The following is a 27495-nucleotide window of genomic DNA, read 5'->3' as shown; positions in this document are numbered from 1 at the left end:
AAAGAGTCACGAGAAAGTGAAAAATTATAATTTGTCAATAGTTATTTGCGGTTAAATTAATCATTTGACCCTTGCATAAACTAAAAGTTAACATTTATAATTTGTTATCACATTTCTAAAATGATAGTTTTGAAATTTGAAGTAGATGAACAACCACAATATGCAAAAGACATTCACATACTTTTCACATTGTAAAAAGGCACCTTTTGGGAGGATGAAGGCAATGAAGGACGGGAAAATTTCTAATCCTCGGGGGTTAACAATGACAAATTGTATGTCGAATGTCGACTGATTCATGGAGCTTAAAGGGTTCAAGGGCAAGGAAAAGACAGCATAAGTGCTTGGGTAGATGAAACCGTTCGACTAAGCGAGGCTGCTACTGTGAAAAAAGTTGGTTATAGGCCGCCCCGGTGCACATAAGTTTTTCAGCAATAAAAGAATGAAGAATTCTTTGGTATCCTTGAAAAAGAGAGTACCAATGTTTGTAAAATTCATTTAAAATTAAAATTCACTTAAAAGTAATTGAATAAAAGTCTAAGGTAACTATTTCATCTTTTGTATATGGGATTGGTTGTGGTACCTCTCATTATGACCAAACGGTATTTCTTTTCCATCAAGAAGAAAAGGTAAGGTCATTTCTAGTTCTTAAGTACCGTGCACACTTATATAATACACACCAAAAGTCAAGAAGTAAACAAATTAAACTAAATACACTTTCATTCTCAATGAACAATAAAAAAAATATCGTTATGAACATGAGCGGATCCAGACGTTTCAGATTCTTGTGGCCAAACATAAAAAAAATTATTAATTAAATTATACTGAAAATAAAAAATAGGTTTTAAGCTTCACCACACCTAATAACATCAATATTATTAGTTGAGGAAGACAAGTGGTAAAAAATAATGACATAAACATAAGGCCCGTCAGCTTCAAAATGTGTGTGGACCATGTGGTGTGTGTTTGCTATTCTTCTTCTTCCTACTTCCTATGTTAAGTGGCGGAGCTAGGACCCTAGACGGCTGGACCAGGGTGTAGACAGTTTAATATTAATAAATTTATTTTTAAATTTATTATTTTTATCATTATTATTAGGGTCTTGTTAACATGTGCCCTAAGGGCACATGTTAAGATATACCAAAATAGAAATTCAATATTTAATGATACAAAAAATTTAATGTTTCAAAAGTCAAAATACACAAATTAGCATTTAATAATTTCTATTTTCGCTTCCTTAACATGTGCCTTAAGGGCACAAGTTAACATTCTCCTTATTATTATTATATATTATATACAATAAAAAAGTAAATCTCCCTTTAAAAAAAATTCATGCTAAATAGTGCCCTTGAATACTTGTTAAGCACACTAAAAAAAGAAATCAAAAGATAAAGTTAATGCTAAAGACATGACTTTTAATGTATTAAATGCACATGTTTTGAGGTAAAACTTTCATGTTGATATGCTTAACTAGTGCATGGGGCACTGTTTAGCATTTTCCTAAAAAAAAAACCCTAAGTGTGGAGAAATATGAATCTTAGATTCGAACTCAAATTCCTACTTATCAGCGTTATTACAGCTATCAACTGAGTTGTACTTATAAAATAAAACGTTAGTTAGCTTTAGAGTAATGTTTTAAATTGAATATAATAATCATAATAATATATATCTTTTATATATGAGAGTATAACAATATATAATATAATATCTTATAAAAAATAAATAAGAGTATATAATGCAACGTGGGGAACCAAAATTCAAATTCCGGCTAAGGAAAGTCCACACACATAATGTCTGACACCATCTTAAATAAGATTACCTTAGGTGAATTTATGGAAAATAAAAAAAATAAAATAAGAGTGTTTAGTTTTTTACTCTCAATAATTTAAAAAAATATAGTGTGTTTAGTTATAAATAAAAAATATAACAAGATAGAGTGTTTTTGTTTTGGTAAATTTTGTATTTAGTATATATTACCTAATAGATTTTGTGCCAGAAAGCAGCATGATGGATCACAAGCACACAAGTGGGGATAGTGAGGCAATCTTGAGGTCTAAGAAAGAGGTGAAGTGGTACATGGCTTTGTTGGGGATTAGGATTGTTGCTTTTGTGTTATGTTTGATTGCTTTCTATATGTTGGGTGCTAATGAGCAAAAGGTTTTGGTAAATGAGGAGATAACAAATTGGTTCTCGATCGGAATCTCTGTTAAAACTCCATACGAATTCCGTTGGTATGACTACGATGAATTCAAGTATGTTGCTCTTCTCACTCCCTTCTATCATATAGTAGCTAGATTTGTGTTTGTAGAAATTGAAATCCTCTCCTATGCAATAATTCTAGCCAAAAATCGAATAATGACTTATGGCTGGACATGATGCATAGGCAGAAAAATTATATTGTTAACTTATTTGTCTTATGTGCAAAATGTCTTTTACTAATCACACATGTCATAATGTTTAGGAAAAGTTTTTTCCTTAGATGCCTTGCGCTATAGCAATTATTCATTTATTACCATTGGAGACATAAGTACAATTAGCTAAACTTCGTTACCAATATTCTTGTATGCGTTTTATTTATTTACTTTAGAACATGACTTAATGTTCGAATAAAATCAAACTATCAAATATATTAGTCTACCAAATGAATATCAATATTTATAGCATAAGAGCTTATTATATAAGGGCTTATGGATTAATTATTTATATAGTTGATTTCAAAAGCTATTTTAGCGAACTTATAGAAATAAGTTGAAAAACAGTTCCTGGACATGTCATAAACTGTTTCCAGACACTCTCCTAAATAGTCTCACAAGTCACGCGTCAATCCAAACACCTTATTGTTATTTCTTCTATATGTTGCAATTGTTATTGTTTGTATTTTCCTATGTGATGATGATGGTGTGTGATTATGGTTTGAGTGTGATTATGCAGGTATAGTTTTTCAGCAAATGTGATTGGATTTGTGTATTCTGGATTGCAAATTTGTTATCTTGTGAAGTACTTAATCACAAAAAATCACACTATAAACCCCAAGTTGCAAGGTTACTTCAATGTTGCTTTTGAGCAGGTAAATCTATAGTGATCTTTAATAAATTTCAAATTAATATAATATTCTACAAACTAATTTTACTATTTGGCTTTTGGTTTTATCAACTCAAAATTTTGTGGTATGCTTGCTCTTGGTAATGAAATAACATGTTTGAGAATCACTTTGTTAATATTTTCCCTTCTCGGCATCTATTCATTTTATATAGCTTCTGAAATTTAAAAATGATTTCACGCCGCAACAATCGCATTGCGTGTTGCAGCAACCGCAATTTTCAAAACTTTTGATTGAGTAGGAATGTGTTATTAAATATCCTTACATATATTTTCTAGCTAGCTTCATGAATCATACATAACATATCCTTACATGCTAAGCAAGTGTGCTAATTAATTGACTTATTTTGAACTGCAGACATTGGCATATGTCCTAATATCAGCTTCATCATCAGCTGCAACTGCAGCTCATCTTTACAAAAGCTATTGGATTGAACATGGTGCACACAAATTCATTGAAATGGCAGATGCATCTGTTGCTATCTCCTTCTTTGCATTTGTAACCTTTGCCTTAGCTTCTCTTGTCTCTGGTTTCATCCTATTTAGGTTCACAATCACATAGTAATAATTACTCTAAATATATGACACATATAGATAATTGAGACAATTAAATTTCAAGTATACAATGGACAAATGATGAAGCTTTATATGTGTCAAGTATACAATGGACGAATGATGAAACTTTATCATTTCTGAATTTTGCAGATTTTCATATTTTAAGAAATAAGGTTTGTTTCAGAGGATCTTTTACTTTTCAAAAATGATAAAATATTACTCTATCTGTACATTTTAAGTGTTACTTTTGACCGTTTTACATACGTCAAAGCACAACTTTGATCGCTAATATATTTAATTAACTATTATAAATACTTATGAAAATTTTATATCTTGAAAATATTCGTCGAAAAAAATTGAACAATATATTATCTGCTAACCTTTATTTTTATATATTAATAAAAATTTATGATCAAAATATATTATGTGAATAGAATACAATAGTCGAAAGTGACACTTAAAAAGGAGCAGAGGGAGTATAACTTTTTTATGCAGAAGCATAAGTTTAATTTATCAATTGAAAATATATTCACAAGCAAACTTTTTCTCTAAATGTAATTGGAGAGCCATGTTGAAAATATATGCCGACCACAAATTTGATTTTCCTCGTCTCCCCTCATTTCCCCTTTGTTTTTGGCGACCGAGTTCTATTGCGAATCAAAATTATAAGTGGTTATAGTAAATCAATACTTAAAAAACATTAAAATTCTAACAACGATCGATAATACTCGTAAGAAGTACTTATTAGCGATTATGTATTTTGAGGAATAGCGACTTCATTAGCTCTCAATTCTACGGCAATTTTGATTGATCGAGAAAGAAATTCAAAAGGAACTTGATTTTTCGTGCAATAGTTAGATAATTGAGACAATTAAATTTCGCTAAAATAGTTTCATTAGCACCCAAGATATTATAATATGTGATTGTTAATTAAATGACGCACATTTGGTAGGATGAAGGGGCAAGGAAGGACGGGAAATCGAATATCTAACCGTTGTTAGGCTTGGCAAGAGGAAATTGATGTTGTCGTCTTCTAACTTCTAAGGAGTGGACCAATTGAAGGGCGACAATAAATTCGAATAGATATAGTTGGACATATGATGATTTACAGGACACATTAGAGGAATGTTGGACGGATAGAAGGGGTGGTGCGATGAGGATTCATGGAGCTTAAAGGGTTCAAGGGCAAGGCAAAGTCGGCATAAGTGTTTGGACAGATGAAAATGGTCGAAAATGTGTTTATCTCTCTCATAAATGAACAAATAATAGAGGACAGTTGAGCAGATGAAAACGGTTGAAAGTGACGCTGCTGGCTGGAGTGGCTGCTATTATGAAAATAGTTGGTTATGTACATAATAGAAAAAAATTAATAACGACAAAAAAAGTATATGAGTGTACATAATTTTTTCACGCAATAAAAGAAATGAAGAATTCTTTGATATCCATGAAAAAGAAGGTACCGATTTTTGTAAAATAAAATTAATTAAAAATTAAATTCACTTACAAATAAATAAATGTAAAAAAATGATTTTTTTTAAGAAAAATGTAAAAAAAATGATGTAGCGTGAAATAATTGAATGTTAAGTAATCCAATAAAAGTCTAAGGTAAATATTTCATCTTTTGTATATGGTATTGGCTGTGGTACCTCTCATTGTGGCCAAACGGTATTTCTTTTCCATCAAGAAGAAAAGGCAAGGTCATTTCTAGCTCTTAAGTAAAATGGTAAAAAAAAAAAAAACGAAGTACTATGCACACCACTTAATACACACCAAAAGTCAAGAGGTAAACAAATTAAACTAAATACACTTTCATTCTCAATGATCAATAAAAAAATAATCATTATTAACCGAATAATAAGAGTGTTTGGTATGTACCAAAAAAAAAAAAAAAGAGTGTTTGGTACTAATTGCATATGATGGAATTTAACTCTCGCAACGTGCCGAACCAAAGTTCAAATTCGAGCTAAGTAAAGTACACACATATAATGTCCGACACCGTTTTAAATAAGATTATCTCAAATAGAGTGAACTTATGGAAAACCAAAAAAATAAATAAAGTGTTTTTATTTGTTTTGGTTTACAATATTGGTAATGAGGATCGAACCTAGGACATTGGCAATGAAGATCGAACGCTATGTTTGGATTGATGGAATATAATGGAATGGAGCGGAGCTGAATAGATGGGAGTGAAATGAGATGGAGTGGAATGAAATAAATCTTTCATTCCATTTTTTGGATATTTTAAAAAGAAGATGAATAAAATTGAAGGTAACTGGTGGTATGGGATGAAATCCATTCCATCTTATTCCATTCCATTATTATTTTTAAAATCCAAACAATGGAACATTATTCTATTTCATCCCGCTCCGCTCCATTATTATATTCCATCAATCCAAACAGAGCATAAAGTCTAGACCTCATGCATACTACTCAAATCTCGCACTACTTGATCAAATTTAGTGGCCTAGTTTCGGAAAATAAAATAAATGATCAGTTTTTTCTCTCAATAATTAAAAAATTACAGAATGTTTAGTTATAAGTAAAAAATATAACAACATATTTTTTATTTATATTTTTTTGCCAAAAAAAAAAAGTTTTTAGTTTTGGTAAATTTTGTATTTAATATATATTACCTAATAGATTTTGTGCTAGAAAGCAGCATGCTTTTTAACCAGTGTTCATTTTACACAAAGTGGAAGCTAAAACTACAACTAGTTGTGCTTTTAGCTGCAAAGGCTTTGATTTTTGAACATAACATTATGAGTATTAGTAGCATTGAAAGCTTAACTCAAGATACTAAAGATGAATCAAAAGAACAAACACAAGAAGAGAACAATGAAGTACTCAAAGTCTTGGAGGAAAAGATCACAATGATAGATCCCAAGCACACAAGTGGGGATAGTGAGGCAATTTCCAATTTCTTGAGGTCTAACAAAGAGGTGAAGTGGTACATGGCTTTGTTGGGGATTAGGATTGTTGCTTTTGTGTTATGTTTGATTGCTTTCTCTGTGTTGGGAGCTAATGAGCAAAAGATTTTGGTAAATGAGGAAATAACAAATTGGTTCTCGAGCGGATTCTCTGTTAAAACTCCATACGAATTCCGTTGGTATGACTACGACGAATTCAAGTATGTTTCTCTTCTTACTCCATTCCATCATATAGTAGCTAGATTTGTGTTTGTAGAAATTGAAATCTTCTCCTATGCAATAATTCTAGCCAAAACTCGAATTTTTTAGTGTACCAAATGAATGTCAATATTTATAGCATAAGAGCTTATAGCTTATGTATAAATTATAAACTATTTATATAACCAACGATAGAATAAAGTAAAACTATTTTTATATAAGTTGGTTTCATAAGCTATCTTAGCGAGCTTATAGAAATAAGTTGAACACAGTTCCTGGACATGTCATAAACCGTTTCCAGACACTCCTAAATAGTCTCACAAGTCACGCATAGTAAATATGTTCAAATAAGTCGATCCAAACACCTTACTGGCATTTCTTCTATATCATGCAATTGTTATTGTTTGTATTGACCTATGTGATGATGGTGTGTGATTATGGTTTGAGTGTGATTATGCAGGTATAGTTTTTCAGCAAATGTGATTGGATTTGTTTATTCTGGATTGCAAATTTGTTATCTAGTGAAGTACTTAATCACAAAAAATCACACTATAAACCCCAAGTTGCATGGTTACTTCAATGTTGCTATTGATCAGGTAAAGCTAAGTGATCTTTAATAAATTTCAAATTAATATAATATTCTACAAACTAATATTACTAATTGGTTTTATCAATTCAAAATTTTGTGGTATGACTTGCTCTTGTTAATGAAAGAATATGTTTGAAAATCATTTTGTTAACATTTTCCTTACATATATTTTCTAGCTTCATATGGATCATAACATGTCCTTAAGTGTTCTGATTGACTTATTTTGAACTGCAGACATTGGCATATGTCCTAATATCAGCTTCATCATCAGCTGCAACTGCAGCTCATCTTTACAAAAGCTATTGGATTGAACATGGTGCACACAAATTCATTGAAATGGCAGATGCATCTGTTTCTATGTCCTTCTTTGCATTTGTAACCTTTGCCTTAGCTTCTCTTGTCTCTGGTTTCATCCTTTTCAGGTTCACCTAGTTTATAAGTACTAAATGTGTCAAGTGTACAATGGATGAATGATCAAACTTTATCATTTCTGAATTTTGCAAATTTTCATATTTTAAGAAATAAGATTTGTTTCAGAGGATGTTTTACTTTGCAAACTTAAAAATTCACCAAAACTATCAAATTGAAGGCTAGAAATTGATAAAATATTACTCTATCAGTTCATTTTAAGTGTTGTTTTTGACCATTGCACGCATGTCAATGCACAACTTTAATTTCTAATATATTTAATTATCTATTATAACAACTTATGAAAATTTTATATCCTAACTTTTATTTTTTATATATTAATAAAAATTTATGGTCAAAATAGATTATATAAATAGTATATAATAGTAAAAAACGACACTTAAAATGAAAAAGAGCTATGTTGCCTAGGCCGGTACGAGTACTGGTATGCGGTACGATATTTTTAGAAAATTTAATGTAAGAGTACGTTAATTGAAATAAATCAACCAAATAATATAATAAAAAATGAGAGATAATTGAAATATAATAAAAAATTATAATATTTTTAAGAAATTTTTCAACAGTCAATATGTTTTAGTCAAATATGTAGTTTAGTGGCTAAAAATTTCACCTCAAAGATAAATAATATAATGTCTCCACCAACTAAGCTAAACTCTTGAGACTTGATCCTTAGATAAATAATATGATATCTTATAATATGCCCTACAAATTTTGAGTGTGGATGACACAAACAACTCAATTAGTTTGAGTTAAAGAAGTTGAAAATATTTCTAGCCACTACTTACCTGACAAAAAAAATTGAAAATTATGTGTTTAAGCTCGAGCACGTAAACAAGATATTAACTTTAGAAAAAACCTAAAAAACAATTTTATTTTTTTTTAAATTGTAACAATTAAAATTTTATTTTTTTGACAGAAAATAATTTTTTTTTTTTTTACATTGAAAAGAAAAAGTTTCTCCTTATATATAACTTTTTATTTTGGTATTTCATTTTGTATAACATTATTTTTTTTATAAGAAAAGGAATTCATTTTGTATAACTTTTGAAATATGAAAATCCGTCAAAAAAAAAAAAAGATCCACATTAAAAAAAAAAATCGTTTGAAATATCCGATATTTATCAACATAACAAACTCTCCAAAATTTACGATCACTTATTTGATATATATACACAAAATAACCAATTCTCCAAAATTTGAGATAACTTATTTGATATATATCCCTCTCTTTTTCCACATACACTCCGCTCTAGTCTGCTGCCTTTGAATTTAAAATAGAAGAAACATGCATCAAATTCCTCTCATGGATCCAAGGTACTATTTTTAGCTTTTATTTTCCTTCAATTCAATAAAATAAAAACCGAAAACATCAATGAATTTATCTATTCTCATTATTAAAATATAGGAACATGATCAACATTAGAGATCGGAGGTTTGAAAAACTAGCTTTGGCCACGGCGATATATTCCATGGTTTTGACTATATTTGTTGGTGCAATAAGTATATCGTCATATATCGGTTATAATTTAGTGGCGGAATATTACACCGTCACGATACTCTCACTTATTTCTATTGCTTTAATTTTTCAAATAGCAATAATTTATTTTACACGACAGCATCTCTCCGATGACAACGACAACAACAACAATATTATGACAATCGTACATATTTTGGTGCTATCAAGTGTAATATCAAGTATGGAAGTGAGCCTTGTTTCAAATATAGCTGCAATAATCACTTTTGTCTTGTGTTTTATCACAATTATATGGTTTGTTACAGTTAATTCACAAGGGATACCAGATCAAATGAAGGGATTTATAGCATGGACTTGGATGGCTCTTTTAATAGTCATTGTTGTTTTCATAGTAATATCTATGTCAAAAATGTAAACAATTTGATGATGATGATCATGATGGTTTGAGTCAAATTTATTTTAATTTTTATTTATTTTACAAATTAAATTGTTCAGCCTATAAAATCATTGATATTTGTATTGAAGTTCTACTAATAACTAGTATTCCTCAATGCCATGTTTTACTCGCTCAAGTTTTTTTATTTTTTTAACTTTTTGATTAATTTCTTCTATTATCTTGATTATTATTTTTTTTACTGCATTCAATTGTCTTGAATGACAAACTATTAATGTAATTAAAATAAAATCAAATATGACTAAGCTACTAAGTTTGATTTAGTGGTTACAGATTTGAGTAGTATGTATGAGGTAAAACATAGTGGTAAGAGATTTCGGTAGTATCTACTCATCTTTACAAAATCGGCTTGTAAAGTGAGAATTGCCATTATTTTATAAACCCACTCAAATCATCTCCCAACCGGTGTGATAGTCATAGGTTCCATCACACCGACTCTATTGTAAACCAAACATGAACTAAATAGTTTATGTGCTGAGAGAGGGCTTCCTCTTTTATTTTGTATAATATATATATATTTTTTACTTTGAACGAAAAAAAACCATATAAAAATGGAAACAAAAAAAGAAAAAACCATATAATTTTTTATTTTTGTTTTGTTTTAACCACCGGTTTAATCTTAGTTGTCCGCGTTCTTAGAGTTATCTTTGTTACACTAAAAAAACACTACATTTGTTTCTTTAAAAAGCAAAATTAAGTGGCATGGCTGTAATTTACGCTTAAGTCGGTGCAGTTGTTTTTTTTTTCCTCTATGCTTTTTTCTTTCTCTTTGACACATTATTTAGAGAGGGTGTTTAGACTTTTTTCTTGTGTAGTTAGTTTAGTGGTTAGAAATTTCACTCATAAGGTGAATAAATGAGATATTCGGCATTCGAACTCTCAACTCATGAATATTAAATGCAATATCTCCATCACTTGAGATAAATTCATGAGAACAACATTAGAGATATTTTAACTATTGAACCAAAATAACATGTCAATATTAATATTGAAATCTTTTTTGTAATGAATGAAAATAAAATTTTATTGCTGGACCAAGTCCATGAACAAGAAAGGTACAATAGTAATGACCTCATTGTGAGAGACATGCATCAGTTTTTCGAAAATGGATTGAGTGGGGTTGATTAAGATGCGGTCAAAATGCAACACAATCATCTGATTAAAATTCAACGGTCCATATTTTATTATAATTTTATTTTTTAAAATATAAAAATTTTGACTTTTAAATTTTAAACGTTCAAATATCAATCGAACAGTCTTGATCTCACTACCTATAATCACAAGGTGTTGACCAACTCAATCCAAGCCTACGGTCAAAGTAAGAGCAGATAGCATGACATCACTTCATGAACTTAGCTCCAAAATCATCTACATGCATGCATGCTCACTGAATTGGTCTATAAAGTAGAGAAAGGGAATGAATTCTTATTTTTATGAAATTATCATCATAAAACAAAATTATTCATATATTAAAACATACAACTCCTATCTATAAATAATAGTCAATTTGATCAGAATCATCATACAAAATGGCAAACACACCTAGTAGCTATAGTACTATTCCATCTAATACAAAAGCTTGGGTTTATTCTCAATATGGTAACATAGAAGAAATTCTAAAGTTTGATCCTAATGTACCAACACCACACCCTAAGAAAGATCAAGTTCTCATCAAGGTTGTAGCTGCTGCCCTTAACCCTATTGATACTAAGAGGGCTCTTGGCTATTTCAAGGACACTGACTCTCCTTTGCCAGTAAGATTTTATTTACCGTGTAGTTATATACTAAAGGCCACTTAATTCATCTCAAGAAATATATTACCTCCTTTTCTTTAGTGACTCTCCTTTTCTTTATGGTGTGTGATTTTGTTTATGGTGTGTGATTTTGTTCTTTTATGGTGGTGTTAAGACTGTGCCAGGATATGATGTTGCTGGAGTGGTGGTTAATGTGGGAGATCAAGTGAAAAAATTTAAGATTGGAGATGAAGTTTATGGTGATATTAATGTGAACAGTATAAACGATCCAAAAACTGTTGGTTCTTTGGCAGAGTATACTGTTGCTGAAGAAAAAGTACTTGCTCACAAACCATCAAGTTTGAGCTTTGTTGAAGCTGCCAGCCTCCCTATAGCAACAATTACTGCTTATCAAGGACTTGAAAAAGTTGAGTTTTCTTCTGGTAAATCTATACTTGTTCTCGGAGGTGCCGGTGGAGTTGGATCTCTTGTTATTCAGGTTTGAATCTAAAGATGAACTTTTTCATTGTTTTGTTGTTTCAATAAAAGTTGGTTTTTGTCCAAGTAATATTCATTTTGATGACTAGATTACTAAAATGATTAACAAAAGACGCAATTAAGTTAATTTTTGTAATTCTCATACATTCAAGGACTATTGTGACAACTTCTCACACATTTAAGGACTAAAGTTGAATTCTCTATGATCCTTGTTTTAGTTCTTGTTTATTTTTAAAGACACAATTTTTGGGCATACAATGAAGTTTATATGCTCTAGTGAATGGAAACAAATTATTTGCTCTGTGATTATAGCTAGCCAAACATGTTTTTGGAGCATCTAGAATTGCAGCTACTGCTAGCACATCAAAACTTGAACTTTTGAAGAAGTTGGGAGCAGACTTGGCTATTGATTATACTAAAGAGAATTATGAAGAACTTGCAGAAAAATTTGATGTGGTGTATGATGCAGTAGGTAAGAACATGAATCTATATTAATACATTTTATCATATGTCTAAGTTTTTCATGTATAAATACAATATAGTTGAACACTAGTTTTGTTCTAAAAATAGGTGAGAGTGAGAGGGGACTAAAGGCAGTTAATGAAGGTGGAAAAGTTGTGACAATAGTGCCGCCCGGAACACCGCCCGCTATCCCTTTCGGACTTACTTCAGACGGAGCTGTGTTAGAGAAATTGAAACCTTACTTGGAGAGTGGCAAGGTGAAGCCAATATTGGATCCTAAGAGTCCTTTTCCATTTTCTCAGACTGTGGAAGCATTTTCTCATCTCAATACTAATAGAGCTATTGGGAAAATAGTTATACATCATATTCCTTAAAAGTATACTATTTTCCCCCGCAACAACTACAAAGAGGGGACTGGAACCACTTACTAGAACTGATCCCCGAACCAGAATAAACCGGTAGTGAAAGTAAAAAAAAATGTATTTGTATGTTTATGAAGTAATAAAAGAATGTGAAATGACACAAGTTATGAATAATTATTGCATTTCTATATGTATAATGTTTCTATTTCTATCTGCATCTAAATTTAAAACACAAGTCTATGAGCAAAGGAGTGTAGGAGTAGAAATTCTGCTGATTATGCAAGTCCCAAATCAACTTGAATTGTCTTATTTAGGATTCGAGACTATCAACCTCCAAGCAATACAAACGATTCATTTTCAAACTCTTCACAACTTCCTATCGTAAACATGATAAGTTGAAAGAAAGTCATGGTTGTGTAGTGTGCTTAATTTCCCACAATGAGTGCATACTTTGCATAAATTTAAGTCGCGCCAAATTACCAAGTAGAAATAGGGGATGGATTCGAACACGCATAATCAATCTTTCTCATCTTATTCTTTCCGAATCTATCAACCCTATCTTTTGATCAAAAGAGAATGCAACTTTATTTTATTGTTTAATTCATAAACAAATTAGTTACTTTGGCACCATTCTTGTGAAGACGAACTTATTATAAATTTATATTTATAGAGTAATGTGTTAGTAATAAAAGTTATCCATTAGACTACTACTATTTTGAAATTTGGTGTTAGTGTGTCTCCTACTATTTTAATCAGTCTCTGCACAAGACGAACAGAGACCTGTATAAAAGTAACAACATAACAGGGCGTTGTATATACGCGGAACGCCGAAAATAAACACCACCTAAAAGAGGTCCACCTCCTAATCCCAAAATCAGAAATGCACCCCTCAGATTTCAGGCCACCAGAAGACACAAACGCAGCCCCAAAAATTGCCACTAGATCGATACTAACTCCCGATCTCGAATAAAAAATTATCGGCCCATCAAAATCTAAAAAACAGCTCCTTCAAACTAAAAGCTGATGAGACAGCGGTAAAATGAGAACCTAGCCATACAAGTCTAGCCCAAAACCGCCTTAAAAGTATCTGAAAGGTAGATTATCTTCGACCACAATTTCTTTAGATATTTTTCCTTTGATAAATCATAATTCATATAATAAACAACTCAACAACCTTATTCAATTAAAGTCTCGCAGAAGCTACATCCTCCTTCTCCGTGAATTAAGCGATTATATAAAAAAAAAAAAAAACAAGAAAAACAATGTCTTCGAAACCTCACAACGCTCCAGAGAAGAAGCATTCAACTAGCGAGCTTATGGCGAGCGCAAAAGTGGTAGCAGAGGCAGCTCATTCAGGTTTCGGGAAAGGAGCTGATGGGAAGGCTGTAGACAAAGGGAAAGTCGCAGCTGCTGCAGCTGATCTTCTAGATGCAGTCGGTCAATATGCTAAATTGGATGATCAGAAGGGGTTAGGACAGTATGTTGATAAGGCTGCTGATTATCTGCATCACTATCATCCTACATCCACCGCCGCCACCGCTGCCGCCGATCATCATCCACCAACTTCCAAACCAGATCATCACAAAAGTGGTAAATCTGAAGGTGGACATGGGATAGGTGATTTTGCAAAAGCTGCTGGAGGCTTCTTTAAATGAAAATAATTATCATTGAATTAGCTTAATTGTTTAATTTGTATGGAAATTTTATTTTACTTTAATAATGTTTGAACCAAGATCTTGCTCTTGTTTGTTTATGGAAATTGTTTAACATAACAATAGGAACAATTTCATGAAACGTTGCTTATGGTTATGAATTATGATTGATGGCTTTCTAGTTCGATTCAGAATCAAGGGAAAGAGATGTTAGATTAGAAAATTCATCGTTGGAGAATTTCCAAAATATATGTAAAATAATGCAACCGTTGGATAGAAACAAATGCGTGGCTTGATTTAATCTTGCAAACTTGTGTGAACAAGAGGGGCTCATATGTATTATTTTTGAGGGTTGTTTTCTTTCATCAATTAGTATTAGTTTCTCTATAAATAAAGTCACTCTAAGAGATTCTCCATTATGCGAAGATGGATACAAGGACGACTGAATTTTTTTTGGTGCAATGTAGTTCCAGCCCGGCTGTTTGGGCTATTGAGGCCGGCTAGCTGGACGATGTTTATAAGTTCACTGTTAACATGCATTCAGTTATGGGTTTGTCTGTTTTCTTTTTCTTTTTTTTTTTTTGGTAGAGAAAGAGGGCAAAAAAGAAAAAGAAAACTATATGGTTACACGAATGTTCCTAGGCATGCAAGCGCCAGAAATGTCATCAAAAAGGAGATTTGAGATTTGTTTATGGCTGTTTTCTTTTTCAGTTTGCATGGATTTGAATTTGCAACAGGCTCGTCTGTTGCAATGTTGGTTTAGGAGTTGTGGTGTAATAGGTAATCTTGTTTTGAATAGAACCAAATAGAGGCCTGGTCAGGTAATTAACAAGGCTATAAGGATGTGGCAAGAATGGAATATGGGCCGCGGGGTAGCAGTTTTGGTTCAGCAAAACACTCAAGTACAACACTGTAATATGTGGAACAAGCTACCAGAAAACTGGCTCATGTGTGATTATGATGCGGTGTTTTTTTCACGAAATGGGTTTGAAAGTTGCATTCGCAACTGGAAGGGCCAGTTTGTCGCGGAATTTACCTCTTGGATCCTTACTTTGGTTCTAACTAAAGAAGGTGAAACTCTTAGTCTACTTGAAGTTATGCAGTGGACTCATCAGAGAGGATGGAAGAATGTCATTTTCGACAGCGATTTGAAAGTCACAGTTGATGGTATCCACAGTTGAACTTAGCAATGTTTTAGAATTTGATTCCACTATTAGCAATACTAGTGTGTTTACCCGTGTATGGCATATTGGCATGGTAAGTTTTGTATAAAACACGTTTGGAGCTGCAATGAGGCCATAATCTTTAAGGAAAAAAGTCTCCAAAGGCTCTTAACATAGCTAGTCCAAGAGAGTCATCATCACACATCCATGCATATTATATATACACTTGGTTCTTCTGCAGCAAAATCGGAAAACTGGTTCAGAATCGGAAAATTTGTATATTAAACTATGTTAACCAGTTCAGAACCAAAGAACCAGTTTAAACTGTTTTTTCAACCAGCTTAGTTTGAAATCACAATTTTGTTCTCAAATTTTAAAAGACATCGGTTCAGAAACAAAAAACATGGGTTATCAAACCACAGAATCAGTCTGAATTTGGTTGAACCTTAACATGTGCACAGATGAAATTAATTGTAGCTGGTTTGAGACTATAGATAGATATTGTCTGAGTATTGTTTGCCTAAGTGAATGGATATTGGAATGTTCATGTCCACTGAACAGTTTTTTCTGCTTTAATGTAAAAATGCATAATTCTGCATTAGTTATGGAACAAGTTGGTTAATTTTATAGCAGTTTCACCTAATTGTTGCCTACATAACTATCGGCTTATTACTGTCAAAAAAAAAAAAACAAAAAAACTATCAGCTTATTATTTATCTTTAGCACCATTTATTGTTCTTAATTTCTGGGCTAAAACAAGGATAACTAAGATATTTATGACTATTTTTTAGTATTGCTAGATGATTTTTATTGTTCTCTGGTTTTGAAAATAAGAAGCATATATGTTTGAGTATTTTCCAGAATTTGAAATGGTTTATCATTTTGAGTGCATGGATATGTGGCCTGAATATGATTTAGTAATTTAGTCATATAATGTCTGAATTGCTCAAGTTTATTTTGTGGTATGGAGTTTTACTGAAGATAGTGGTGAACTATTTTGAGTCATGACTTTTAATTTAGGATATCTTAGACTTTGGTTATTGATACTTGAAAGCATTTTATGCAATTTTAGCTTTTGAAACTTAGTTTATTGTTGACACAAATTTCTTAATGTTTGCTTCAAATCTTGCTTAATGCATTATGAACTAAACTGAATATGTTATATAATACTATTGTGATATATATATTTTTTTTCCTATTTGTATGTATAGATTGTTATGTTTTGTTCTTATCTATAATCTATTTTGTTCATATTTTTAAGCATATCATCTTTCTATATTTCTTTTATATTTATTTTAGTGAAATCATGAAAGATATAAAACTTGCAACATGGTTAAAAATAATAAGAATAAATTAGAGCACGCTGTTCTTTCTGGAAATGGTTTATAGGTAAAAACTCTGATAGCCCATGTTCTTTCTATGAGTGGGAGGTGTAACTTCTCTTGTGTTGGTCCATTAAGGCGATGTGAGGATGCAGTGGCTATATAGTGTTACAGAAGAGTAGTAATATAGGACGGACAACCTATATTTATTTCTTTTCTAGCATGGCGATAAAGATCTTCATCTTCCAAGTCATGATATTGTTTCTAATAAACTACAATATTAAAAATAGAGAATGAATCTATTGACTCCAGGAATAAGTCTTTATACTTACTCCAAATCTTAACCCTTAATCTTAATATCAATTGATGGTTAGGATTAGTCCCTACTAATCCCTATGATAAGGCTTCCTAATATTATTTCAGAAAGAATAATTTTTTATTGAATCCCATAGAAAAATTCTGATAGTAACCGAATCGGAATTTTTTTATTCAGAGTTAATCTAAACCCAGTCGAATTTTTTTTATTTAGTATGCAATAAATTTATTGAACAAAATAATAAAGGTGTTGTCAATCGAATTACATGACCGTCTAATTAGCCAATTCTTTGAGGTTCAAGCTATTTAGGTAAGCTGATTGAAAATAAAAAAGGCATATAGGTAAGTTATTCTTTGGATCGATTATTCTTTGGGGTTGATAGGTTTCAAATTTCTATATACCTTGTACAAAAAAGGATTTTTAATATTTTATTCAAGGCCTTTTCTTATTGGGATGATGAATAGAAAATTCTTTATGTGGAGATAATTAAAATCGTAATGCTTGTTTTGTAGGGTTACGCGGTTTGAGTTTGAGTTTGTGGTCTGATCAGTGTTTTGGTTTTAGGTTGTTTGTGAAGAAAGGACTAGAGTAAAACTTATGATGGATATTAATAGTAATTAATCTTAATCATTAATTGATATTAAAATTAAGGATTAAGATTTGGAGTAACTATAAAGACTTATTACTGGAGTGAACGGATCTCTCTTCTCTTAAAAATATATTAGTTTTTCTTTAGGGTCATGCTAACTAGTGCCCCCGGGCACTAGTTAAGGATACAAAAAAAGCAATTTTTGCATTGGGAATGACATTTTTTATACTTTACAAACATTGACTACACAAGTTTCAATGTAATTTTACTATAATTAGTATCCTTAACTAGTGCCTCAGGAGCACTAGTTAGCATTTTCCTTTTCTTTATTAGGAATAAGTTAATTTTATTTACTTTTTGGAAAACTATTTTATAGGAATAAAGTACAAATTATTCTTCTTTTTTTTTTGGATTCTGTTCCGGCTGATTTCCCTGCCGCAAATTATCAAAAGCCACCGAAAATGTTTTCGTGGGCTCAAGGCCGCCCGTAAATTCAGCTGGTAATACAAAAACATTTTCGATGACTTTTCAGCTATCAACTAGCTTATAACTTATTTTTACCGAAAAGAGTCATAATCTAATATACGTGGTCCCAATTAAATTTTTGGATAAAATAAAAAATAAACGTCTTTATTATGACACTTTAGTTTGTCTCCACTTACCAAAGGTTACACATTTGGCAACAATTTTGGGAACTATACCATGAGAATAACATTCCCAGAGTTTGGCAAACAAATTAAAAGACAAAAAAATAATCTTAAGTGGTGGTCTTCTTCTACCTCAATGATGTACATCATGTGCTCATCTATCAGGGCTTTTTTTATTAAGAGGGGAAAACTCGTTTCACAATAGAAATTTTGTAAAGGATCAAATTGAATCTTTATTGAAGAAATAAAATAAGTACCAATATAATTCAATTTATTGAATCTTTATTGAATTTTGTAAAGAATAATGCTAGCAACACACTCTTTAATGAACACACTTCAACACACTCTTTTTTATTGGTTGAAATTCACATGAGTCTATAAAAAAATGTGGACCCATATAATTTTTATGGGACCCATATAAATTTTAACCAATAGAAGATAGTGTGTTAGAGTGTGTTTGTTAAAGAGTGTGTTGCTAGCACTCCTCATTTTGTAAATTTATTTGAATTTCAATCAAGATAGATATTTATATTTAACGCGTCTCAAATAAAACGATGAGTATTGAAAAACTTGTCTGTTATTCTGATTATTTACCCTGTATCCAAATATTATATTCATGTTGTGTTGATTAAGATATAAAGGAGTTGATCTTTCAAACTAATGTTTCTCCATCACAAAGAGAAGGAAATTAGTGTACAAATTTCTTCGCTAAACATTGAGCCTCATCAGACTTCGACTTCTTGAGTCATATATTTTTCCTCTAGAAGACGTTCATGATTTTCTTAGCAATGATGCAATGAAAACCTTATTTTTTTTGAATAATTTTGTTTTTTTAGCTTTCTTACAAAAAAATAAATCTCTATTTAGTATTACCAAAACGAAATATCTCTAAAAAAATGAAATTAAAACAATTTAATTTATATACACTATCAGTGTAAAATTATTTTACTCCAATAATATATTAACCTATCATGTATAGTGTTTATTGTTTAAAAACATATGATGTGTCACATTCATTAAATAATGTGGCAACACCAATATAGTGTGACACAAGTGGTAGATACTTGGGTACCTTAATCATTTGGTTTTGTGTTCGATCCCGACCGGTGCGTATAGAGAAACATTTGTTGGGAGATGTTAACCCCTTAAATAGATCACAGTTAACTCGATAATTAGTTTCTACAATTATGTGCAGAAAATATTTTTGGTTTACAAAAAAAACTTTACACGCATACAAATTAAACTCAAATTAAAAATACAGCTAAGTTTAGTATTTTAAAATTCCAAGTTTTTATAAATAAAAGAATATTATTGTTATTATTACCTCAAAAAAGAATAAACAGAGGAAGAATAAACAGAATCTGGATTGAGTGAACAGTCAGTTCTATTTCTCTCTCTCTCTGATAGCACTTCGAGAGACAGAGAGAGTCAAGCAACAAAATGGGCGCATATTGCAACGACACCGTTTCTTTCCCTCCTCGTTACGACGTCGTTTCATCTCGAGACAAACACATTCATGACAACCTCCATGGCAACATCTTCATCGATTCTGTAAGTAAATTTTTCGTCAATTTCATTTTTCAATTTTTTTTTATTTTCTTTTTCGTTTTTCTTTTTTTTTTGTGTATGTTGGTATCTCATTGTTAGAAAGAAAGTTCTTTACTATGTGATAATGTTGATTCAATTTCATTTTTAATCTTTTATCATTTTTTTCTCAGTTTTATGATTTTTTTTTGTTGTTTTTGCAGCTGAGTTTGAAGTTCATTGATACTGAACAGTTTCAAAGGCAAGATTGAAACTTTTTTTTTTCTTCTATTAAATGGGTTATTTTCACAATTTTTTTTTGTTTCTTTATTGGATACTTATTTTTTTGTGTTTTTGTTCTTTTTTGCAGGCTTCGTGAATTGAAACAACTTGGTGAGTTTATATCCACTGAATCAATTATATTATGAACTTATTTTTAAGCTACTATAGTCCCCGACTTTGTAGGACACTCACAAATAAGTACCTGATATTAAGCATATTTCAAAAAGTTTGCTTGACTTTGTCAAATTTTACTTATATATTATTGGTCTTTATGATAGTCGGGGAACAAATTTGATAGTAATGTTAGGGAACTTTATGAAATATTCATAATCTCGGGAACTGCTTGAGAGTGTCGTGTCCTACAATGATAGAGACTAATTTGGTGGTTCGCTCGTTTTTTCTTCATCAGGAAGTTATACCAAATTTAAATACACTTGTACAATTACTTGTTCTAAATTATGTTTTTTAGGATTTTACATTGTGATTTGCTTAATGAAATTAGTAATATTTTGCTTGTTTTTTTATATAGATTAGTTGTTCTTGTTATGGTGGAGAGAGCTCTGTAATATTTATGATTGGAGTTTGTGTATCTTATGTGTGGTAAATTAGGTTATAATGAGCATAGTTTATGTTTTATTGCTTTTCTTTTAAGATAGTCTTAAAACGTTTCTGTTTGTAATGGTTCAAACCATGTTGTTTCATATATTGGAATAAATATCAGACATTGAAGTAGTACATTGTTGAATGTGTTATTATGTTTTAAATTTGTTCATGTAAACTCTCATGAGAAGATAATAAGTGTATTGAGACCCAAGTGAGTCAACTGTTATCGAGGAACTCATTAGTGTCTCCTGGCTGTATATGTGTACGTGTCAAGAAAATTTTATGCACCTTCCTTAGCCATAAACGTCGCTGTGTTTTACTTGCAGAAAATGAATTGCAAGTATTTTTTTTATATGCATAACAGGTTTTATATTGCCTTGGAGTCTTCTTTTGTGTTAGTTTTATGATGTAGATTGCCTTGGAATCTTCTTTTTTATATGTACTTTGCTTTATACTCTCTCCGGTCCTATATATAAGAAAAACATTGCTATATAGATTCATTGTTTAGATTCATCAATTTTACAATGAATCTAAAAATCAAATCAATTTTACAATGAATCTAAAAACATTGTTTAGATTCATCAATTTTACAAGTTTAATATTACACAAATGTGGCCTTAATCATATGATGTAAAATTGTGTTTGGCAAAGTACAGCTTCACTATTATAGTTTTGGGCAATTATTATTACATGATGTTAAATTGTCAATGTATGTATATATATGTTTGGCAATTATAATTTCAGGCTTATATATAGTTTGTCATAAGTTCTGCAAAAGAAGAATTTATTTCCTTCTACTGAATTAAGATTTTTCACTATTATGTCACATATGAAAGCACACATAACACAATTGAATTGTATGGAAATCTTAAATGGAATAGTATTTGCATTTATGCCATGACGCAAGGTCCCCCAGTTTGGTTCCTCAATAAATAATGACAATAATTAATCTGTTTATAATTATAGGAAAAATAATTGTTTCTTTGATGCAATTGAATATACAGAAGATCTTATGGAATATCTATCACTGCTAGGCCTTTAGTGTATGTATGGTCAGTCGAATTGATCAATTTGTTTTATGTTTCAGGTTTCACACACTTGGTGTATCCGGGGGCTGTCCATTCTAGATTTGAGCATTCTCTTGGAGTGTATTGGATTGCTAGTCAATCTGTTGAAAAGCTTAATAGCTATCAAGTATATTATTTTTTAAAATTTATATTTTACTCTTTTAAAGGTACAATAAATTCTTTTGGATGAAAGCATCACATCACATGATCTTGTAGGGCATGGAGCTTGGTATTGATAAGTTTGATATTCAATCGGTGAAACTTGCTGGTATATAATTTTTTTCAAAACTTCTCAGGATTTTCCATTATTTTTTTTAGATATTTCTGACCTTGTCATCCTTGTTTTAGGACTTATGCATGATGTTGGACATGGACCATTCAGTCACTTATTTGAACGCGAGTTTCTTCCCCAAGTTATCAGTGGTTCTAATTGGTACTCTTCTCGTTTAAATTCATATTATGTTTCTCTACATTTTTCCTTGTAATGTCATACAAAGAAGTTTTTGTGTTTCTATGTCCTGAAAAAAGATTAGTACGTTCTACATAACCGTTACACAATTTTATGGGTCATGATACAAGCTATTATTATGATGTGTCATATTTTTTACTTTGTAGGTCGCATGAACAAATGTCGGTCAAAATGGTTGATTATATAGTTGAGGAACACCATATTGATATTGACCCTCAGATGTTAAAAAGAGTCAAGGTAGTGCTACTATTTGCAATTGTCTTTTGCCCTTTTTATATTAAGTATGGTGTCTTTATGAATAGTATTCCTAAGCATCCTAAGCATGGTGTTTTTAAGTAAATTGGTTAATTAAGTTGTCATTATAAGAGACTGAGTTCTTAGTAAAACTGGACTTTGTGACACCTCTCTTTTGAAGTCCAGTGAAATGGTGAAGGTGAAGATAAAATAATGAAAAATAATACAAATATATTTTTTGGTTTATATATATATATGGGGCTTACTAATTTAGACCCACCTAAAAACATGAAGGTCTAAATTAGCAATGCGCATCTTTTCACTATGGATCAAAAAACCATTCATATTTATTATTTAAAACTAGTAACTTGAGGGATAATTTTGTAACTTTCATAAAAAATATTCCTTAATTTGCACCCACTTTGCTAATTTAAACCCACTTTATTTATAAACACCTTTATGTTTGGATTGTGTTTGGATTGTATCAAATTGTCTTTTTTGATTTCTTAGGTTTTTTATTTACGTGCATATATTTATAATTAAGTGGGTGTAAATTAGCAAATGGGTGCACAACATTTAATAAAATTTACCTAACTAACCCTCAATTTTCTAATGTAAAATAACTAAATGTCAAGGGTTTTTTGTCCAAAGTGAAAAGGTACACATTGCTAATTTAGACCTTCATGTTTTTAGGTGGGTCTAAATTAGCAATATATGTGTGTGTGTTCAAAAAAAAAAAAGAAATGAAAGAAAATAAAATAAAATAAAATAAAATAAAATAAAATAAAATACAAAAGTATATATGAAGAAAAATGAGAGACCAAGAAAATAATTAAAGCTGATGGTGTTAATTGTGTAAGTTTAAAGTTATAACAGGTGGAATTTATAGTTTTTTCAAGAAATAATGAAAAATTCTATGTGATTATTTAAAATTCATTTATTTTATAAATAATTTTAAATGTAACACAGGTTAAAATTTATTAGCATTTTGTATTCTAATTTATATATTCATTGTCACATGACATGCATGATTCTAAAAATTTTATTTAAGACATGATGAATTGAGGGAGAATGAATTCTTCTGAAAAAGATATCGGTAGTATATGCATGTAGCATGTGTTCTTGTTGATGATTGACATGTATGATCCTAATAGTCATATTCAATACATGAGAAGGAACGTCAATTGTGTATGATTTGTTCACATCTCATGTTTCTGATGCAATTCGAGTGTTATGGAGGGAGAGACTTAATCAACATAGGGTTGGTAAAATCTCAAATTCAAACAATTAACAAACCAAAAAATACATGAGAACAGAAGTGAAGGTGATGCAGGCAGGGGTTATGAAATATGAGAGTCGGTAGTGGGTTTGTTTACCTATAGGTAGTGGGTTCAGGGTAATATAAACCCACCCACACCAACTCAGCACCCACTCCACCACTTCACATTGTTTTTATTTATTTTTAATATGCGTCAATACATAGCGGTTATACCGATTTATGAAACATTAACCAATAAAAGCCTGATATTTAACAACACTGGATAACCAAAATTCCGATACGCAATACCGATATACCGGCTATTTAACAACACTGGTTCCATGTGAGGTTGTCTAGAAACCACTTTCCCATGCTAGTGTGGATATTCTATGTTCAAAGAGATTTTACTTGTGTTGGAATTATTTTCATATAGAGATGTAGTTATTCACTCATTCTGCATAATAGGCTTGTTGCCTCACTCATATATAAACAAAAAGTAGGAATAGGTTTGCATCTTCATATCCTAATTGGTGGTTATTTGGCAGGAGATGATATTGGCGAGCTCCGAATTTGCTCTTCCTAGGGTAAGATTTTTAATATTTTGTATTTAAATTATTGATTTTCCAGACATATTTGCTGATAGAATTGATGAGTTTTGTTTATTCTTAATGTAGGTAATTTATTTCAAACATCTCTTTTCTCCTTTTAATACATTTGTTTTCTTTTTGTTGGTTATTTAGAGCTCAAGTGAGAAACGTTTCTTGTATGATATTGTTGCAAATGGAAGAAATGGAATCGATGTTGACAAGTAAGTGCACAAAATTTAACAGTCGAATCTGTGCATCTGAGTTATGCTATATTGTAACGCGTTTTGGAAACTATTGATTTGCAGATTTGATTATATTGCTCGTGATTGTCGAGCTTGTGGTCTGGGATGCAACTTTGAATTTCAGAGGTTTCATAAATTTCTTCTAAATAACTTTTTCTTAGCAATAAATTAAAACTATATAATATACAGAGGTTATATGTCTCTTTAAGATCTTAAATTTTAGTACCCTTACAGGTTAATGGAGACCATGCGGGTTTTGGATGATGAGATTTGTTATCGTGCAAAGGACTGTTAGTGTTAATACATTTTTTTAATGCTTGCTTCTTCAATTCTTATTTCTAACTTTTCTTACGTTTGCCTTTGTAATTTCCTAGATCTTACTATCCACAAGTTGTTTGCGACTCGTGCTGATCTGTATAGAACAGTTTATACACATCCAAAAGTAAAGGTACGGAGTAGTTACTTTATTAGGAAGTTAATTTCATTTAATTGTTGATTCATCTATAAACTTCATGGTTTGATTGTTTCTAATCTCATCTTGATGTTTCCAGGCAATAGAGCTTATGGTGGTTGATGCGCTTGTGCTAGCAAATGATTATTTGCAGATTTCATCTAGCATTCAAGATCCTGCTGAATACTGGAAGGTTATGAGGGCTTCTTTCAAATAAAACTGTATTAAAATCATTTTTATATCGCTCGTTTGAATCATATAATAAATTTCACTTTGAAAAATGCAGCTGGATGATTCAATAATTAAAACCATTGAGACTTCTCCCTGTCCTGAACTGAAGGAAGCTAGAGAGTTGATCCTGCGCATTCGAAGGCGGAATCTGTACCAGGCATGTTTGTACTGGTTACTTTTCTGTAATGTTTTCTTATCTACTCAACAATTACTATTGTTCAGGGTTTACTTAATCTGTGGAAGTTTCTGTTTCGTTTTGCAGTTTTGTAACGAGTATGCTGTTCCAAGGGATATAATGGACAATTTTAAGAAAGTCACTCCTCATGATATAGTTTGTTCCCAGGTCCTTAATCATTTTAATCATTCTCATTTGTGCATGCTTTTGATTTTTGCCAAGGTTCAACACGGAACTTTATATTGTTTTTTATGCAACATCCTTTTACAGAAAAATGGTGGAGTTATGTTGAAAGAGGAGGATGTAGCTGTTTCTAATGTCAAAATCGATTTGACTCGTGGAAAGGATAATCCTCTTGAAAGGTATTCAATGAAGAAATTATAATATGCTTACAGTGGACCTTCAATTTGTTTTACTTTCCTAATATCGGTTACTAATGTAATATTTTCACATCTCTTTCTATGCATGTTTTGGTGGCAGCATCCATTTTTTCAAGGTATAACAATGAACCTATCTATCTTTTATCAAAATATCTTACCTATAAGCTTCTTATATTTTATTGTTAATGGTGTCTATATTATATTAGGTGATTTACTAGGTGATAATGTCTCTGTGCATGCATTATTCGATTTTTTCATGATTGTTCTTTGATTTTATATTACTAAGACATTTGTTTTAAATAGGTTAGCAATATGTGAAAATTAACGAAACTTAATTATTAAATAAAACACTTCTCTCTCATGAATGCTAATTTTGAGGGCTATATGGATGAGTTAGACAATATAAATCATTCAATAGAGAAACTACAATTTCTCAAATGCGAAACTTGAAGAGTTATTTTATATTTGCTACTGACGATATTTCATTTACATATTCAATAATCTATTCAGGATTATGAAAGTGATGAAAAATTTACAATACCTGACGAGCGCATAAGCCACCTGTTGCCTGCATCTTGTCAAGATATGATAGTAAGAGTGTACTCGAAAAAGCCAGAACTGGTCAGTTGAATTAAATCCAATTCAAGTTTTAATCTTGTTGTCTTTTTACACATTCAACGACCTTATGCTTTGAACAATCCTATAGGTGGAGAAAATTTCAGAGGCATTTGAAAATTATCAGCTAAAAACATATGGAATCAAAGCACAGGTACATTCAACACCAACGAAGAAACGTCGTTACAATTCATGTATATGAAAGCTGTCTCTTTTGGCGTTTTTGTATAATCTTCCTTATTACTACCACTATTGCTGCTACTTTTTTTGGCCTGTTTTTGGTACAATGCTTCTTTTCCTTGTTTGTAAGTATAGAAGTATTCGTATTTTCCGCAATGAAAATATAGTTTTGAGTCAATAGCAGCAACTGTACTTCTTTAAAGGATGGTATTATTTCCACACCAAAAACAAATGTTACACTCTGTTGAATCTATTACCATATTAAAGAATCTATTACATGTATAGCAATTAATTACTATTTTCAATGGTTACTGGTTAGTTGTAACTTATGAAGCGTTGTCACAGACACTAGACACTGACTCGTTGACACGGGTAATAATTTGAAAAAAAATATGAAATATTTGAATGTAACTACATGTATTGGTGCCAAACTCTGACCAGACACGCAATCAATCTATAGCGTCGGTGCTACATTAGTTGAAAGTGTTCATTTCATTGCTAGTTAGAAAATGTTCCCAAAATTTGTTGTGCCCAAATAGTTGTGTAATTTTCATGGGAGAATGATGTACCAAAAGTCTGATTAGTTATGCATCTCCACTGTCATTGGATTATAGTTTGAAAACTCGATATTGGATAAAATATGTTTCTTGAAATAACATCTCAAAAAAAGTTATACGTTGAATGAAAGCTTTTTGTCAAACACGGTTTGTTTATCAAATAAATTTATAAGC

General features: G+C 31.0%; 5 protein-coding genes across 5 annotated transcripts; all 5 read left to right on the top strand.

The window, feature by feature from the left end:
* Nucleotides 1-1769: 1769 nt before the first annotated feature.
* LOC123906561 (CASP-like protein N24) lies at nucleotides 1770-3942 on the top strand. The gene is made up of 3 exons (XM_045956492.1): nucleotides 1770-2249; nucleotides 2929-3064; nucleotides 3455-3942. The coding sequence occupies exons 1-3, from the start codon at nucleotides 2002-2004 to the stop codon at nucleotides 3656-3658; spliced, it is 588 nt and encodes a 195-aa protein (XP_045812448.1). The 5' UTR covers nucleotides 1770-2001; the 3' UTR covers nucleotides 3659-3942.
* A 2343-nt stretch (nucleotides 3943-6285) lies between these two features.
* Nucleotides 6286-7906, top strand: LOC123906559 (CASP-like protein N24). The gene is made up of 3 exons (XM_045956490.1): nucleotides 6286-6778; nucleotides 7237-7372; nucleotides 7600-7906. The coding sequence occupies exons 1-3, from the start codon at nucleotides 6312-6314 to the stop codon at nucleotides 7795-7797; spliced, it is 801 nt and encodes a 266-aa protein (XP_045812446.1). The 5' UTR covers nucleotides 6286-6311; the 3' UTR covers nucleotides 7798-7906.
* A 3288-nt stretch (nucleotides 7907-11194) lies between these two features.
* Nucleotides 11195-12951, top strand: LOC123906558 (2-methylene-furan-3-one reductase-like). Its single transcript, XM_045956489.1, has 4 exons — nucleotides 11195-11476; nucleotides 11631-11954; nucleotides 12266-12425; nucleotides 12524-12951. The coding sequence occupies exons 1-4, from the start codon at nucleotides 11252-11254 to the stop codon at nucleotides 12787-12789; spliced, it is 975 nt and encodes a 324-aa protein (XP_045812445.1). The 5' UTR covers nucleotides 11195-11251; the 3' UTR covers nucleotides 12790-12951.
* A 932-nt stretch (nucleotides 12952-13883) lies between these two features.
* LOC123906557 (nodulin-related protein 1-like) lies at nucleotides 13884-14530 on the top strand. The gene has a single exon (XM_045956488.1). It carries the CDS (start codon nucleotides 14040-14042, stop codon nucleotides 14430-14432), a length of 393 nt encoding a protein of 130 aa, XP_045812444.1. The 5' UTR covers nucleotides 13884-14039; the 3' UTR covers nucleotides 14433-14530.
* A 5282-nt stretch (nucleotides 14531-19812) lies between these two features.
* LOC123906555 (deoxynucleoside triphosphate triphosphohydrolase SAMHD1 homolog) lies at nucleotides 19813-27082 on the top strand. Its single transcript, XM_045956487.1, has 19 exons — nucleotides 19813-20017; nucleotides 20215-20252; nucleotides 20361-20383; nucleotides 21963-22069; nucleotides 22159-22210; nucleotides 22291-22375; nucleotides 22558-22648; nucleotides 24449-24487; nucleotides 24644-24711; nucleotides 24796-24858; nucleotides 24967-25022; nucleotides 25107-25180; nucleotides 25284-25376; nucleotides 25470-25571; nucleotides 25677-25757; nucleotides 25860-25951; nucleotides 26070-26085; nucleotides 26480-26590; nucleotides 26676-27082. Exons 1-19 carry the CDS (start codon nucleotides 19907-19909, stop codon nucleotides 26784-26786), a joined length of 1413 nt encoding a protein of 470 aa, XP_045812443.1. The 5' UTR covers nucleotides 19813-19906; the 3' UTR covers nucleotides 26787-27082.
* The last annotated feature ends 413 nt before the right edge of the window (nucleotides 27083-27495 follow it).

Source organism: Trifolium pratense, linkage group LG2, assembly GCF_020283565.1.
Source record: "Trifolium pratense cultivar HEN17-A07 linkage group LG2, ARS_RC_1.1, whole genome shotgun sequence".
Lineage (NCBI taxonomy): Eukaryota > Viridiplantae > Streptophyta > Magnoliopsida > Fabales > Fabaceae > Trifolium > Trifolium pratense.
The sequence above is the reverse complement of the archived record's forward strand: the minus strand, read 5'-3'. Positions and strand labels throughout refer to the sequence as shown.